The following is a 17,441-nucleotide window of genomic DNA, read 5'->3' on the forward strand; positions in this document are numbered from 1 at the left end:
CACAATCTGAAATAAATTAATAAATTATTTCTTGTATTTATAGCTACAGTGGTCTCTGGTACGAGGCACCTATTGAAGTACGTAAATTACTGATATTGATAATGAAAAGAAGTCTTGAACCTTCTCGGTTAACCGCTGGAAAAATATTTACCTACTGTCTAGATGGTTTTTCAATTGTAAGTTAAATTTAAAATAACAAATGTATATATTCATTTAATCTTTTTAACTGATCTTAAAATATTCTTTAAGATTCTGCGAACTTCTAGTTCATACTTTATGGTACTTTCATCGATCAAATAATTAACTATTGATATTTATGAGTTATTTATTAGTTGTTAAAATATTAAAAAGCAATTTCAAGTGATTATCAATTGTCAATTGTCATCCATGACATTTACATGTGTATGTCCATAATTCACAAAATGGTAGATTATTTTTCAACCTCTAATTCAAGAATTTGTGATAAAAAGGACGAGAGAAATGATTTTAAAAGTTCTATGAGTACATCTGTGATTATGAATCAATTGTTAAAAAAACAAGATCAAATTTTGTCACCTGAGGATATAGCTTCTGATGCTTTGACAAGGTGTTACGCGATTTACTGAATAAAAAACAATTGTTCTTTAAATCTTGACGAATAAGAATGGTTCATTGCAATTCTCTCTTTTTAAGAGAATTAATCTTATTAATAATTTATAAATAGTTCACCTTTCTAGTCTTTCCAGTGAAACCGAGGGATGCTGGAATAATCAACGATACATCAAAACTCCTATCCATTGGTTATCGACACATCAAGTATATATATCATAATACTAATTGATTGATTTTGTCCATCAATTCATCATAAAATTATTTTCACTCCGAGCAGACGTATACTACGATTGCATCTTCTTCAAGTGAAATCAGTCCAAATTTACAACAAAAATCAATCGTACATCGATACGTTTCACCTCAACCACCTTCATTTAGGCAAGGCATCATTGACACCAATACTTTCAGATCTATAAGAAAAACAAGATCCATGATATTTCCTAAAAGTGTGACATTTTCGTAATATTGTTATATATTAATAAATAATATTTTAATATATTTCAATATATATATTTTTATCGATCTAAAACTACATATAGTAATGAATACAACTCGGCATAGAAGTCACAGTGCTTCCACTCCAGATTTAAAAGTTGATCACCAAAAGGCAGTATTGGTAACAGTATTACCTAAAGAAAATATAAAATGGCGAAGAATGTATAGAATATGGACTTTAATATATAATATGCATGTCATAGAAATTACACTTGATTGTATTATTTTGGTGGGTAAAATGTTTGTTAACACTCTACAACAAATACTATATAATTATTATCTTTAGGTAGCAGGATTTATTCATTTGGCTGCAGCTATAATTTTGGTGGTGCACGAAAACCTTATACTGATGATAGTGAAACAAGAAATACATACTTTAATACAAACAGCTTTTATAATTTTATCTTTAGTACTCTTAATTTATTCTATTATTGTACTTTATTTTCTTCGCAAAGGACGACAAAGAAGAGCAACAGTTAGTTATGACATAAGCATTGCATCTCATTTCTTTTCTATATTAAACATGTATTTCTTTTCTTTAGCATGCAGCTTGTTCCTTAATCATGGCATTAATTATGCTATTCGTTGCTTCCATGCAAAATAGAGTAGAGACAAATATTTTAAAAAATGTGGAAATGAGTATGCTCTCAATGATCGATTCAGAAACAATTTACCTTTCTTCGTCTATTTTGGATAAATTTCATATAATGGTATGCGCATTATTTTCTAAATAAATTAACAATGTATGATCACTTGATGAATACTTCATAAATCTATTCCATACGAAAAAGTTTAAATGTTGTGGAGCAAAAGGAAATTTGGATTGGTGTAGAGACGAAAAGTTTTTTAAAGAAACTAATTTAAAAACCGATCAGATAGATTCTAGAAATCTTTTAGGTATTTACATTTGCCATATTCCCATATCTTGTTGCACGTCGTCTATCAATGAATATAATGTATCTGCGGTATCAAACAGGTAAAAAAATAATGACAAAGACCGGCGAGTATAAATTTCTAATATAAAACTATAACGATTATTATATTCTTAGTCAAAAGTTGTGTTCGTCTTACCCAACGCCATGGAATACCCATCGTCCTGGATGCTTAACACCATTGAAACTTGAAATATATTACATGGGCACAATATACAGAGTCATATGCTACACAACTATCACTGTATTGGTAAATATTTCATTTTTTTTTTTAAATATAACCTTTTGAAAATAATTTGAAATTTCTTGTACAGCTTTTATCCATGGCATCTTCAATACTTCTCTGCATTTATCCATAAAGGAATTATAGCACTACGAATAAAAAACATACAAAAATAAGTATTTCTTTTAAATATAAAATTTGTATCAATGTTATGTACCATGCAATAAACGAAGAGATATCTCGAGCTAATAATTTAGTTATTATCATCCACGGAAAGAATATTTTACACGTCTAACGTAAATCTAATTAATTTTTAAATAATTAATGTATAAGCAAGCATATATGTATAAATATTTTAATATATAATAATAAACTACTCATAGAGAACTTTCCACCATTTTCGCACACTCTACTACTCGATTACGAAAAGGGTGTCGCTCTACCAGAATCAAATCAACCGCGCCAATTTTAGAACGATTTAAATGTTTCTTCTTTTTGATTCTAAAATACATCTACAATATAATTCTTCTTATGAATTACCATCGTTAAAATATTCTTTCGTACTACTACTAATAAATTTTAACGTTCTAACTTAGATGCAAAATTCTAAATGAATATAATAGCGCGAAAGTTGTTATTAAATAAAGTGCATTCAAAATTAATTCGTAAAGAAATCATTCGATTGCTTTGGAGATTGAGTTCCGATTATATCCTTCGATACAATTTTCGATTATTTGATAAGTAAAATATACAAAATTTCATTTTTATTGGTAATAAAGATATATTGCAAGCGATTCGTCTAATCGTGCAATTCATTCTAGCGCGCTCACGTTCTCGGCAAGAAAGAAGAGAGACACAAAATACATAAATACGTGCGTCGACTTATTCGATCTAGCAGTCGATCACGGAACGCTTAGGTGTGCATTTATCGCATTATTTTAACATCAAAACTGTAAAAGTGATACAGAAGTTATTGTATGTCGTGATACACGTGGATCTAAAAAAAAATTTAGAAAGTATTGTGCATTACAATATCGTGATCATTATAAAAAAAAAATAAAAAAACAAATATAATAAAAATACTAAAAATATCGAAAGCGTGAACATAACTACTTTTTATAAGCATAGAATAGTATATAAATTATAAGTTCATATTTTTTTTCGTTATTCATAAGAAAGCAAGAACATCGAAAACACATTTCCTCCACCAGAAGAAATATGTCGTACTTCGGAACGAAACTTGCTGTTTTTATGCTTGTGTGTGGCATTGTTTTCAGTCAAAGTGATAATAGAGAGATCGATAATTCAGACAAGATCGTTTTCCCTGGACAAACCGGCCAAGATGACATCGATAATGTAAGAAGATCTATAGAACCTTCGAAATCAGATGACGACGTATTATCGGTAAATTAATATTTACGTACAATATTTACATGCTTTCGTCTACGTGCAACTAATTAATACAAAGTTAATTGTATCAATAACAACAATTACAAAATTACATAAAGAAAATTAAAAAATAAACAAGGCTATACATTATTAAACGTAATAATATCTCTTTCTGATGTAATTTCGATATTTAAACAAATCTTTCATAGATAAATAAAAAATAATAAAAGAAAAAAAAGAGACGAGGAAAAAAGAAATGATCATTAAAAACGCCGTTGTCATTCTAATTGGAACTCTTTCCTCGAAATGCTGTTTACAAAACATCTACGATTTACAAAGCTTTGCATTTGTAACTTGCGTAATCCTTCCCGCGAAAATTGGATCTGTTTAGAATTTCGTTTTTTTCTTCATCGACACGTTATTTATTCTTTTGTTTTGACGTTACTTACACGTATTTGCTTACACGATTGCACAGTTGCACAGTAACATAGTTATTCAGATACAGAGTGTACCTATAAGCAGGTAGACAGGTATACTGATTCGATTTAAAGGTTGTTACGTGAATGATATTGAATGTAAAACGTGTCTTGTTTCATTCCAAGAGAAACGTTGATTCGTTTTCTATTTAGACCCAGGATGACGTCAAAGGCCAAATTGTAGCTAATGTCGAGGACATATGTACACCTTCGATTACCTAGTAGAATGTGCAAACGTGTATTAGTATAGATGTATCATACTTGTGAATTCTTTTCACGATGCCGACCATACTCTGTTCGATATATATAATACTTAATTATCCAAACGATAGACGGTATAACAATTGTGTAAATTCCATATTTGTCATCACGCATACTATACGTTTTTTTGTCATTGATAAAATTCTTATCTACTTTTAAAATATTTCTCATAATTTTCTTGGAAAGTCATCGGAATTATGTTTCGTCCAAAGTGAAAGTATGCATTCGTTATTTTCTTGTTTGTTATATCATCAAGTTGAATCGATCGAAATGTATACACGTAAAGAAGATTTGTCATCTATGGATTAGTAATTGGATCTATACAAAAATTATAAAATATATTAATTATAACTATAAAAAATAAATTAAAAGTAAAAATTGTATTTAGGATCATACATACACGTTTTATATATTCTGTTTTCTGTAAAAATTCAATCGTCATTGTTAATTACGCATTATATATTAGTTTGTTATTCAATCGTTGGAAAAAACTGGATCAGACAAGTCACGATCCCGAATGATCATCAAGTTGGCCGATTATCGTTAATCTTATCTAATCTAATCGTTGCAGCTTCCTACAAGGACGAAGGAAGTTTTGCATTCTTGCTAGATTTGAATTAACCGGATACATTAATCCGTGAATACTGACTAAGTTTATCACCTTCGTTTAAACGAACTAGCATGGCATCTTATAACACTTGAACTTTGCATTCTTACACTTCATTTCATTAGTATAATCATATTATTAACATGTATGTATGTATGTAATTACATACCAAAGATATTTCATCGTTGTATTTATGGAACATCGTTAACAAATGAATGAATGATGTTTAAACAATTTGAGTCTTCTTTGCATACCACACGTCATTTCAAGTTTGATAAGTACTATTTCCAATTCCAGTTGAACTGTCCGTAATTGTTTCTTCTCGCATTTCTTACCTGCAATAAAATATTAATATTAATAATTGTTCTATGTATTTTAATTATTAAATTAATACTCACAGAAGAGAGGAATATTTTTGCAATATTATTTTTTAGATATTTTTAAAGTAGGAAGTCGTTCTCTTTGTATAAACAACTTATTATATTTATTGGAATATATTCAAACGAGTTCAAAAACAGGTTCTCCTCTTGATTACCGACCGGATTTTGTGGTTGTAGACTTTTGCTAATAAGAAAGTACGTATTTTACCAGAAATACTGAGTTATTCTTTGCATCGAATCTAATAATATTACCAATGTAATATTGTTGATCCTGGAAATATAATATTTGAATTATAACTCTCATTATTTTCACCTGTACTTGATAAGTTTAATTGATTGTATGCAGTTAAAACGATAAATATGAAACACGGAGTTGTTTTAGTACCGGTTCAATTATTTTTCAATGTCATCGTCATACGTAAGACGACATCACAGATCATTGCATTTACCAAACGTCCTTCGCTCAATACGAGACTTATTTTTATTATAACGCGTAATGATGTTATCAAGAAACGATCTAACATTGCAATTATGCACTTTTTTTATTTTTCTTATTCGAGAACAAATTAATAATCTATGAAAAAATTTTGATAACATCGTATCATAAAATATTAGATGATTAAGTAAGAAATGTCCGATTTCGAACTGAAAGTAATCAGTGTAATCAGATGTTGCATGCTGCTCAATGACTTAATATATTTAAATTACAGATCTTGTTAATTACCATTGTAATTTATAATAATTCTCAAAAAGATTCGTCTAAAAATATATTTTTCTCTAGTTTTTTTTAACTTTACGGATTATTGACCTAAGAGATCGATTTAAAAGATAATTATCACCTTAGTCACGGCAGTATCCGCGATCGAAGGCGATGACTCAGAAATTGGTTAGTACTGGGAATACCCTGCTACTGGTGGATCAACTTTTATTTTTAATATTTTTTTGTTCTTGACATTTTTTTTTCTGAAATCGGTAACTTTACGTATTTCTAGCTGTAAACAGAAATATATAATATATGTATGAGGAAAAAGGAAAAAGATGAACGATAAAATGACATGTTTAGTGAGATAAGATAATTTGTTCAATTTTTGAGAAATCTTTTCCTACAATTTTGAATTGCAACATTCAAGTACATTCCTTATTAGGTTGGTCAATAATTAGTTTCGACATTAATTAATAATTTATATAAAAATAAATAACACAAAAGTTTTTTTTTATCAATAATTCTAACATTACTTATTGGTCAACCCGATAGATTATCTTCTGATAGAACTAATCCATCTTGGAGATAAACTCTGAGAAAAACACGAAGTTTTTTATTGATGATTAATAAAGTAAATAGAGAGAGAGAGAGAGAGAGAGATAAATAGTAGTACTGTAAAGAGTGTACTTTATGATCTTCTTCTATATGCTTACAATAAATTATCAAAGTTAACGATTTTATTATTGCATTTGATAAGAAAATTAAAGAAACAGAGACTATTATTCGTTGGTAGATTTAGTGTATTATACACATACATATGTACGTACGAGGGAGAAAATTCTTGCGTGGGTAACACGGTAAAGTGCAATTTATAAAGTAGACAATAAGATTATCGTTGGGAGTATAAATGCGTCACAAAATATTGCTAAGCATGTGAAAGAATGTTTTTTAAAACGTTAAGAGTTATCTTACGTATCTCTTTTTCTACCTCAGGTATTATTTTTGTTTTATTTTTCCTTCGTTATAAAATATATGACTGACTTTTCAAAAGAATATGTGTGTGAATTGCGGTAGAGTAGCATTTACGAGGAAAGAAAAAGACTATAAAATATTATCGATATTTAAGAGATCTTTGAAATAGTTGAGTATGTTTAATAGATTAATGCGTGTGACGAATATGTGATTTATCCAATGAAGAATAAAAAAGTTAAAATGACCAGACAATAATTTTTACCTATCTAACACGTTATTTAATATATAAATACATAAATAAATTTACACTTAATTATTTCTAACATTTTGTTATCTTTCTAGACTTCATTAAGAATTGCTCAACAAATAAATTCGATGTCATCGTACGAAGAATTTCTCAAATTTATCAATGTGCCTCCAGAAAAAAAAATTCTAATAGCTGGTAAGCATCTGATTTAATTAATTAAGTAATTAATTATTATAACAATGATTTAATGTAGAACTTTTTTTTACTTTTTTTTTTACGATACCAAAATTAAAAAAGGAAATTTGCTTTGCTATGTATTTGGTGCTGAATGTGGAGTTTATTACAAATTAAAAAAAAGAGAAGGTAAATATTTTTAATTACGAATAAAATACACACACGTGTATCCAAACGTTATCAGTAAAAATATGAGATCATTCTATAAATTATTGCCATGTGATATCTCTTCTAAATATCTTATTCGATATTTCTAATCGTTCTAAGATATAAAAAGAAAGCGAGAAAAGACACTTTCAAGATTTTTAATTAGGCTTGCAATTTTACATTTTGAAAAATAAAATCATCCGAAGAAAAAGTAATTGATTTAAAAAATGAATCATATGAATTTTTAGCACACCCTATATTTTATCGTAGTCTACTCGCTTGGTTCGTACCAAACGTATCTTCTTGCTTGTGCTCACTCTAATGGTCTTGATCTCATTGGTGCCATTTCCTCTTCCAATTTTATTCTATTGATGCTCTTCTCTCTTTGTACGTTCTAAAGCTTCAAAAGATTGCACAAATCACCTTCATTTTAACACATACATGTATACGTACTGTATGTATCATAATCTTTCTTCTTTAGAAAACTTTATTCAAATTTATACTTCATTTGTCCTTCTTCTGTACGTCTTTTCGATTTCAAAAGATCTCGTTTTCTAATTGAGTCATATGCATACAAATTAATATTAAAGATGTCTAATTTTAAACTAGACGTTCTTCTTTTTTTTAATCTGTGATTTCCAAGAAGATATGGGAAAGTGGCTTGCGAAATCACATTCGATATATATGAAAAAGTGAATCATTAAATGGATTATTACCTGTTCCAACGGTTTCTCTTCATAATCGATGCTGGCGATCGGTTTTAAGTGTTCGTCAATGATATTGCTTGGAAATATTTATCAGCCATATTATCTGCCACCTGAAAATAAAATATTTAGTCGGTATATATTCAGTAAACAGAAATACTTAAAAATTATTCACGAATTATTATTTATTCTGAAAAAAATATTCATAAAATATACTGACGAAATAAATAATAGAAATAATTATTTAAAAGAGGTCAAATTTTAATTACAGAAATTTGATTTTTAATTAGGTAGAACCGGAGGTAGCGAAGAAAAATCAAACGCGGAACGACCAAAGCCAGCTGGCTGTATGCCGGAAAATCAAACAATATCTTTGAGACCAGAAAATAAATTTTCGACATTTTATTATCCTTCTTGTACGAGAGTCAAAAGATGCGGTGGATGTTGTGGACATTATCTACTCAGTTGTCAACCAATTGAAACTGAAACTCGAAATTTTGAGGTGAGTCTTTTGATCGATCCAATATAAATTAATTATTTTCTGTTTAATACTTCATTTTTAATAATTCATGTTTCTTTTTTAATATGAAAGGTAATAGTTTCGGAACTCAATTCAGATTTACAAGTGACATATAGGAATAGAGAAATTATCCCGGTGGAGGAACACACGAAATGCAAATGTGACTGCAAAATTAAGGCAGAGGTAATCGTCGAGATTTAATTGTATTCCGCATACGAACAATTTCCATTTTTTTGTAGATCTTTAAATAGCTAACATGCGACTTAAAAATGACTATATTCTTTTTGCTTAATTGATAAACTTCTTTTATTTTATATTCTATCCTGATATCAAATCACAGTGTCGAACGAAAGCATGCTGTAATAAAAAAGTTAATACCAATGCGTTTGATTAATGCTTAGCTTGTTATATTTTAAATACATTTTATTATTTAAATAAACATTATATTATTATATATAATTCTTAGCATTGCAACGAGAAGCAATCCTACAGAAGGGACGAATGTAGATGCGTTTGTGTAAATATCGACGAAGAAAACAAATGCAAGGCAAATGGAGGTGTTAAAATCTGGGACAGTGAAACCTGTACGTGTGCTTGCAGAGAGAGCGAAATATGTTCGACAGGCTTTTATTTCGACAACAATACGTGCAGGTGTGAAAAACAAAAATAAAAGGAAACTGCTAAACGGAAAAATTCTACACTATTAAACGTCTATTCTTCTCTCTATCATTATCTTGTAAGCTCTCAAATGCACGAAATGTACTTATTTCATATTTATTTTATATCCTTTTCTTTGGTAAAACTTTTAATTACACTTAATAACTTTGATCCTGGATTATATAGAAGAATCATAATTCTGAGCAACAATCAAAAAGTTTTATAGCTGTCGTTCGTTGTTTATTAAACATTTACTGATAACAAAAGTTTATTAAATAAAATGCATTCATTTGACTTCATGAGTGTTTAATTGAATGTATCTTATAATTAGTATGTAAATTTATTTATGTATAGTAAATTGAATAATGTATCCCTGCTTAGAAGAAAGATACAACCTCTCCAATCTCTAACATAAATCTGTAAATATCTTTTATCCTTCTCATGTATCCCACAATCTACTATTTATTTATATTTGCGTCCTACAGAACGTGTTTTTTTGTAGTTTTTTTCTCGTCGATTTAGCTCTTGTTAGCCTCGTTAACCGGTAACATTTTTGAAAAAATAATTATATATATATATAATTAATTATATGCATAAATAAATGAGTGATAATAGATAAATTACAAAACGGTTGTAAAAAGTTGCATAAAATTTACCGAGTATCGTTTGCTTATAATTCTGTAATAAACGATGAGCGACGTCTAAAAACTCTTGATTTTTATTAAGGACGATTGCCTTGACATTATACTTTCATGTCAAAACCATTAAGATTATTTAGCATAATCAATAGTTGTAATTCAATACATTTTGTCTTTTTTTTATCTTTTTTATCTCTCAGCACTGAATATGTATTTCTTTCCTCTAAGCTTTCTGTATTCATCATCTTTTTCTAAAAATTATTTAACCACTAATCTTACTGTTATATTTAATACTAATATTATCGATTTAATTTCATGCCATTTATTTACATTATTTTTAATATATGTTTAACATTTATTTTCTTATTAACAATTACTTATGATTAACATAAAGTTATTAATATCTTATCAGCTGAATAATTTTCTAATAGAAATAATATTTATTCAAGGTGTCGACAAGTTCCAATATTATCAAAGTTTGGTGATATATCTAGAAAGACCGGATACAGGTTCGGACAAACTGAAAGGCCTGAAAGCGTACCACCTGTGATAGTAACTTTGGATGCGTCAGATCCAAGACGCAAGCATAAAGATGATCCAGAATATAAATGAAAATTAGATTAATTGAACTTGGCAAAACGATCAATGATAGACAGCTCCTTTTTACCTAGTAACGCTTATATTTATGAGACTTTCATACTCATATTATTTAGTTAATTAGATCGCTACCATGCCGCAAACAAGAGATTTCAACCACAGCCCAGAACTTATTTTTCACATTGCTTACAGTCATAAATGTATGACACTAGGCTCTTAATGCTAAATGGTGTGTCACAGATAGATATGTGATACAGGTAGCGGACGTGTTAAGCTATAAAATTTCACATTTAGTATTTAAATAAGCATTAAGTATTACCTATTTAATTATTGTTATTTGGCTTGATATGCTGCATTTTGACATATCATAGAACTTTGTGATATAGTTACAAATGTAGATACTATTGTATAAATCTTATTCATATTATTTTTTATCTTTATTGCCTAGATGTATATAAAATATATTCCAAATATAATTAAATATAAATAAATATTTGAATTATACATACATACAAAAATAAATATCATTTGAAATTAATATAGTGGAAAGAATATCCTATATCTTAAAATTACAAAATTTAAACTATCAAAATACTAGAATATACTTCATCACAGAATGCATTAATTCCGGTATACATATAGTCATCTAACTAAACCTTATCTTCAGATGTCTCTAATGCTTTCGACAGACGCTCTCTTAATTTTTCTTCAAAATTTGTAATTGTCATTGTTTCTTTACAGATTCTTTCTTTTCGTTCCTTTTCAATCTTTGCTACGTATAATGCCAATGCTTCGTTGACTTTTAAAAACTTGATATGATTTTTCTGGATGGATTCCATAGACTTAGTTATAGATTCTAGAATAATAAAAGTATTAAAAGCAAGTTAATCATTTAGAATAAATAATACACAACCTTTAAAACAACAAACAATAATTTCATTAGTACGTTCCTTGTTTTCAAAGTTGTCATTGAAATATTACAATTATTCATAACCTATCATTTGGACCAAATAAATATATTCCAAATAATTGCATAATCTTGCTATTGAAGATCATTTTCATTTTAATGATTTATATATTAAAGACAATAAATAACAGTTATTAAAGTTTAGAATGGAGCTTGTAATACATACCAATGGAATATGCAATTTCGTCTAATATTCGTTCATCCGAGTCTTTAAAATGTTTGTTTATTTGTTCTATTATATTATCCTTTCTATAATCTATATTCGAATATTTGTGTTTTATCGGCTCCATAATGAAAATCTAAATATTTTTAAGAACGCACAGAGAACTAGAACGAACAAAACTGTTATGCAAAATGGACATCTATTTCCCGCTAATTTTACTGACTACCTAATCAAGTACATATTTATAAAAAACCAACCGTAATAACTATTCAATTATTTTTAACGTAATAATTCGTGTATAATTTTCTTTAATATACAATGAAGAAGGAGATAACAATATAAATTAATTTTAAATAATCATTATATATACGATAAAATATGGAGAGCATGAATTTAGTATTTGCTCTTTTGAATTTGATAGTATATTCGCTGTGGCGCGAATATATAAAACAATTATTTTTATTTGAATTTAATTATGTTATTACTGGTGAAACTTATTGCAATTTTATATATTTATATACAAAAATATGTATAATATGAATGAGTAATATTATTTTATAATCTAATTATTGATAAATATAATGTGTTAAATAAAAAAAGAATCTTTAAAAACTAGTTCGTTCTACCATCTATTGAAAAAAAAAGAAACTTTCTTTCTATTTTCTTCTTATATTATTGGTAGATGGCGTAGCATGATATTTTTTTGTGAATTTTAAACGAATTTATAACATAATAAAATGTAATTTAATCCAAACAAAAAATATAAATTGTTCAATTATAAATTAAACAAATTTGACCTAGTATAAAAAAACATACTACTTAACATATTTACGTGTTAACCACATGCTCATTAACCTGACAAAAGCAATAAATTTCAAGTGTAATTTGATAAGTATAATAAGAGTCATATATAAATGATTCATATTGTTGCTAGCGTAAGCTGAATTAGAAATATTTCTGACATATAATTGACTCACGTTGGAGATTCGAAAATAATAAGAGCGCGAAGATTGAACATATCGAAACCATGTAAACGGATGTTACATCGTTACGTGTCGTTTGCAATTGCACACGTACACGTGTAACACATAAGTATGTACATGTATATTTACATACGTACAAGATATATGCTCCGATAATACGAAAGAGTTAACATACGATATTATAACGATGATGAACGAACTTCAAAAGGGTGTAATTATCGTCAAGGTTCAAGGAAAGAAGTTAGCCCGTTTTATTCGAGACAAGGATCGATATGTGTTTATATTTATCGTTCAAGAAGATTCCTTCTTTAGCGATATCTCATATATAGTATATACTTTCGGAAAACGTGATCTAGATAATGTCTTTTCGATACAACACGTCTAGATGATTTATTTTTATTTTTATATTATATATGCTCCGTTTCAATCATTCCGAGAAAATCATTATTGATACACTCGGTTAATCTTCCTGAAAGGCAACAATTATTAAATCGAACATTCTATTATCTTTCTTTAATACATATCTATACTTATGCATTTTCTGTTCTTGATGATACGAATCTAATGATCATTGATTAGATTTATACTTTCTATTGTTGTTTTTATCAAAATATTAGGCATTCGTAATTTTTTGAAGTTAAAATGAACAATTGTATCTCGAAAAACAATAGAGATATCGATTGATCGATACTGCAATTCACGAGATGCACGTATACGTGATTCAAAGGTGACTGTGATGTAAAGAGGATAAAAAAAGAGGAAAGGGAAAGAGAGAGAGAGAGAAAAAAAAGAGATAGAAGCAACAAACAGTAGCTGGTCGAGACGCCGATTCACGGCGCCATTTTTTTGCGCCACCCGTTATAATTGCTGGGGCCTTGTCACTTTTGCCGTAGCTCGAGCCGCATGGCTTCCCCTACATGCACTGAGGTATCTTGTTTCTAGGTCGCCCTGTGCCTTCTGTCGGCTATCTCAAAGACATTAATTAAGATTAAAAGACGACAAAAAGAGCAAAAAAAAAGAAAGAGAGAAGAAATCAAAATGGCTGACGTGCTTCAACGTTCTCTCTTTTTTCATGACGTAGTAGGTCAAAACATGAACTAAATTCTTTTTTTTCTAGAAAAAAAAATGTAAAAAACTTGTAATATTATAAATAAATTAGTATGATCAGGAGATACGTTTTATTACGTATTTTTAAGTCAACGTGTATATATAAATTTAGCAATCATTTGGTAAAGGGTTTGGTCTATAATGATACATATAACGTTCCGTAAATAATGTCTCCTTATGTACACGTCGAGTTGATTTGCCCCACTAACCTAATTTTCTTATCAATTTTTCATATTTAGCTAGCAACGACAAGCAATAAGGATTCCTCGTAAACGTTGTCGATGTATTTATCGATAATGGTAAGGATAACGTTAATGTAAAAAACAAATACAATTGTCGCGCGTTGAAAGTAATGAGCGAATGTGTGAAGGCGGGAAATTTAAAAATTCCAAGAAGGTCGAGCATGAGAAGGGAAGAAAAAAAAAGCATAACTCGCCTACATATTTTACGCCACTTTCTTGCGTGTACGCACGCGTCCATATCTTTCTCTCTCTTTCACACTCTTGTACATTTCAAGGTCTTCGCGAGAAGGTCCATGCAACAGCAAAAGGAGTAGCAGCAAGAGCAGCAGCAGGAGCAGGAGCGGCAGCTCGTACGAGTTCGAACGGTCGTAACACGGTAGCCAACACGGTGGTGGGTTTAAATCATATTAAAGCACGTCCAGGACGCGCGAACCGTAAGCCTGGATTACGGGGCTACAGGCGGTTTCAACCTTCCAACATCGGACCCACAATATAAGCCCAACGTATTTCTATAACGCTGTAATTCGATCGTCTTAGAAAACCAAAGCGAGGAAGAAGAATAGATGGCAAGGGGAAAGAGAGAACCAGAGATCGGAAGCTACGCGTGTGTCGAAGATTTACATATATATATACACATATATGTATGAATATAATACATATTAGAAATTTAATATTTCTTTTCCTTGTTAATTTTAAAAGATAGATGCTATTATTCATCGAATCTGAAGCGTGTATCTTTTAATTAATTATTATTAGTAATTAATTGAAGTTAATTTGACTAGGTCAGTAACGCCATCTTGGAATTAACGATGTATCGATGATTAATCGATTATTTCAATAATTTTTAAACTGTTTGAAATTCAAAGGTGTAATTAAATAGTTTATATATTATTATACATATTATATATGTATGTATATATAGAACACACATAAGAGATAAAGCGATCTCGTGGAAAGTTACGAAGCAACGTGGGCAGTACGACGGTAGAAAATGGCGTGGGTCGTGACGGGTCCAGGTGGAACGTGTTTATACAAGATAGGACTCGATAAAGCATCGTCGATGCTAGCAAGAAGAATACCGAAAGAACGAAAGCGAAAAGATTTATATTTTTCTCTTTTTCTTTCTAGTTTTGTTGAAGTAAATATTAATTCCATATTTTCGCATGGTTTCTTAAAATTCAACATAGCGTCTTGAGATAATTTAAATAGATTTTTGCAAATGGGAACTTAAATATTTTATTTCACGATATTTTTAAAGAAAAAGAATATTTTTCAAGACATCGAAGAGAATAATCGAGTACAAAGCTTGCGTTAGAGGTATTGAGCACGATTTTATTCCACCTACGCGGAGTTAGGGAGCTATTTACATGAGAAAGATAGAGATAGAATGATAGCGTGAGAGAGATAGATTATTCGTCGACGTCGACACGCGTGTCGCATTAAACGCTATCGTTTTAATCCTCGTTATAATTTATCGGTCTTCTTTTAACAATGTCACGAATATGGCTTATGCATTTTTTATTTGAATATTATTGTTGGAAGTAGCTTGAATATTTTAATTCGTGTACATACATGGTTCTAATTTTGAAAAACTTATTCCCTCTATCTCACACTTTTTATATTTTCCTCTTTCTTCTATCAACCATGCAGAGTATTATTATCATTAGTTATAAAGAGTGCAAAGAAATGCAAGAACAACCGTATGGTTACCTTCAGTACGTTGTGCGGACGTAAAGGATCATTCGTAATGACTGAAAATGTGAACGTAAGTCCGCGTAGTTAGGTTTTTCCTTCCTTACATTTCTTTCATTTCAACCCGTGATTCCTTCTACGAGCCTTGATATAATTTACCAGCGGGAAGACTTTTTATACATTAGGACTTTTTCGACTTCTTTATACTGCGAAAAGAATTTTCATATATTATCTACGTGCATGTACACATATTCATATTTGTAATACATGTAATAAAAGAAGAGAGACAAAGTAAAAAAAAATGTATAAAAAAGAATGGTGTAAGCGAAGAGGCAAAGAGAAATGACTATCCAATAGTAAGAAAGAAAATAAAAAAGATGAAGAAGAAAAAGAAGGAAGAAGAAGCAAGAGCCGCAGAGTCGCTCACAAAGCGCTCTGTGTTTACGAACTATCCGTGGCTCGTACGCACTAGTTGTAAATTACCACGTGTCCAAAGCGTAATGCTCGCTTTTACTATTCCACTTTAGACCTGGTAAGCTTCGTGTGTCGCATTCACCCTTGATAAAACGCGTACGCTTAACTACCTATATATATATATATACGTACTTATATACGTACTTATATACGTACTTATATACATGCATAATACATACATTCAACTGTACACACATATTTATATATATATATATATATGTATGTACAAAGGAGGTAAGGTTGGAAGGAAGGATACATGAGCGAAGCAAAACGTTTAACTACCATAAAGCCGAGCCACGGTAAATCGGAAACAAGACTGTATAAAGGAGAAACGCGAGTAAGAAGTAGAGAAAATTGTAGGCACCTAGGCTTCCAAGGAGGAACGCTGGAACGCGCTCTAAGAGTTTATAAAATAATCGGCGAATCCGATGGTTTGAGCGTATATAACGTGGGCGGTTGTAATGAGGAAGATTTCTGAAAAGAGAGAAAGAAATATTTTCATTATAAAGTGCTGACACTCGAATTGTTTTTTTTAAATTTGCCGCGCATGTCATCGCTGTTTTAGTCAAATCAACAACTCGCAGATTATTTAAATAGTTGTTGATTTGACTTTATCAAAGTAATGTTAATATGGGCGCCAAATTTAAAAAAAGTACAAAGCTATATGCATTTATATGAGTTATAAAATCAAAGTATTTTAATATTAGGTATTTTTGTTTAAATTCTAATTTAATTTATCAAATACGAGTTCTAACGACGATTGCAAATGCAATTCCCTGAAACTTTCTCTGAAACAAAACTTGACATTCAAGTTGAGTATCAACCCTCCAACACAGAGAATCTCCTCTCCCCTTTAGCCATAGTAAAACAACGTGATATGAATTTTGTATAATCTTTTCTCCCATAAACCGTCTCGTATGTGTATACTTTCCTATATGATCGTGAATTATGGAAAGAAAATGCAACGACGTGCTAGGCAAATGAATTGAAATCTCCCGATCGTTTTCTTCACTCGAACCCCTCTTTACCATACCCATTAC

At 29.7% G+C, this 17,441-nt stretch overlaps 2 protein-coding genes and 2 long non-coding RNA genes across 6 annotated transcripts; 1 reads left to right on the plus strand and 3 right to left on the minus strand.

Annotated features, from left to right (window-relative positions):
• Window positions 1-12: 12 nt before the first annotated feature.
• On the minus strand, window positions 13-2,674 carry LOC106787658. The gene is made up of 4 exons (XR_001381823.1): window positions 2,459-2,674; window positions 2,158-2,390; window positions 709-1,001; window positions 13-601 (listed from the first exon to the last, which is right to left on the minus strand). It is a non-coding gene; the product is annotated as an uncharacterized LOC106787658 (long non-coding RNA).
• Window positions 2,675-3,117: 443 nt separating this feature from the next.
• On the plus strand, window positions 3,118-11,279 carry LOC106787656 (vascular endothelial growth factor C-like). 2 transcript variants are annotated; one of them, XR_001381822.1, is made up of 6 exons: window positions 3,118-3,645; window positions 7,372-7,471; window positions 8,652-8,863; window positions 8,954-9,064; window positions 9,348-9,617; window positions 10,626-10,753. XR_001381822.1 is itself a non-coding variant. In XM_014750214.1 (6 exons), the coding sequence occupies exons 1-6, from the start codon at window positions 3,460-3,462 to the stop codon at window positions 10,786-10,788; spliced, it is 957 nt and encodes a 318-aa protein (XP_014605700.1). In that variant the 5' UTR covers window positions 3,119-3,459; the 3' UTR covers window positions 10,789-11,279. The 2 variants fall into 2 exon arrangements, 1 of the variants encoding a protein (XP_014605700.1); XM_014750214.1 differs by having other exon boundaries at window positions 3,119-3,645; window positions 9,348-9,532; window positions 10,626-11,279.
• LOC106787663 lies at window positions 4,751-16,872 on the minus strand. Of its 2 annotated transcripts, XR_001381829.1 has the most exons (6): window positions 16,766-16,872; window positions 15,946-16,133; window positions 8,374-8,474; window positions 6,194-6,346; window positions 5,373-5,625; window positions 4,751-5,309 (listed from the first exon to the last, which is right to left on the minus strand). It is a non-coding gene; the product is annotated as an uncharacterized LOC106787663 (long non-coding RNA). The 2 variants fall into 2 exon arrangements; XR_001381828.1 differs by lacking the exons at window positions 4,751-5,309; window positions 5,373-5,625; window positions 6,194-6,346 and having other exon boundaries at window positions 7,541-8,474.
• Window positions 11,401-12,177, minus strand: LOC106787657. The gene is made up of 2 exons (XM_014750215.1): window positions 11,907-12,177; window positions 11,401-11,629 (listed from the first exon to the last, which is right to left on the minus strand). The coding sequence occupies exons 1-2, from the start codon at window positions 12,028-12,030 to the stop codon at window positions 11,424-11,426; spliced, it is 330 nt and encodes a 109-aa protein (XP_014605701.1). The 5' UTR covers window positions 12,031-12,177; the 3' UTR covers window positions 11,401-11,423.
• Window positions 16,873-17,441: the final 569 nt, after the last annotated feature.

This window comes from Polistes canadensis, unplaced genomic scaffold (genome assembly GCF_001313835.1).
Source record: "Polistes canadensis isolate GaletaPanama2010 unplaced genomic scaffold, ASM131383v1 scaffold_109, whole genome shotgun sequence".
Lineage (NCBI taxonomy): Eukaryota > Metazoa > Arthropoda > Insecta > Hymenoptera > Vespidae > Polistes > Polistes canadensis.

Coding starts and splice junctions, on each gene's coding strand:
- LOC106787656 (XM_014750214.1), top strand. CDS start 3,460: ATGTCGTACTTCGGAACGAAACTTGCTGTTTTTATGCTTGTGTGTGGC. Junction 7,472..8,651: donor AAAAAAAATTCTAATAGCTG/GTAAGCATCTGA, acceptor ATTTTTAATTAG/GTAGAACCGGAGGTAGCGAA. Junction 9,065..9,347: donor ACTGCAAAATTAAGGCAGAG/GTAATCGTCGAG, acceptor TATAATTCTTAG/CATTGCAACGAGAAGCAATC.
- LOC106787657 (XM_014750215.1), bottom strand. CDS start 12,030: ATGGAGCCGATAAAACACAAATATTCGAATATAGATTATAGAAAGGAT. Junction 11,630..11,906: donor CGAAATTGCATATTCCATTG/GTATGTATTACA, acceptor TTATTATTCTAG/AATCTATAACTAAGTCTATG.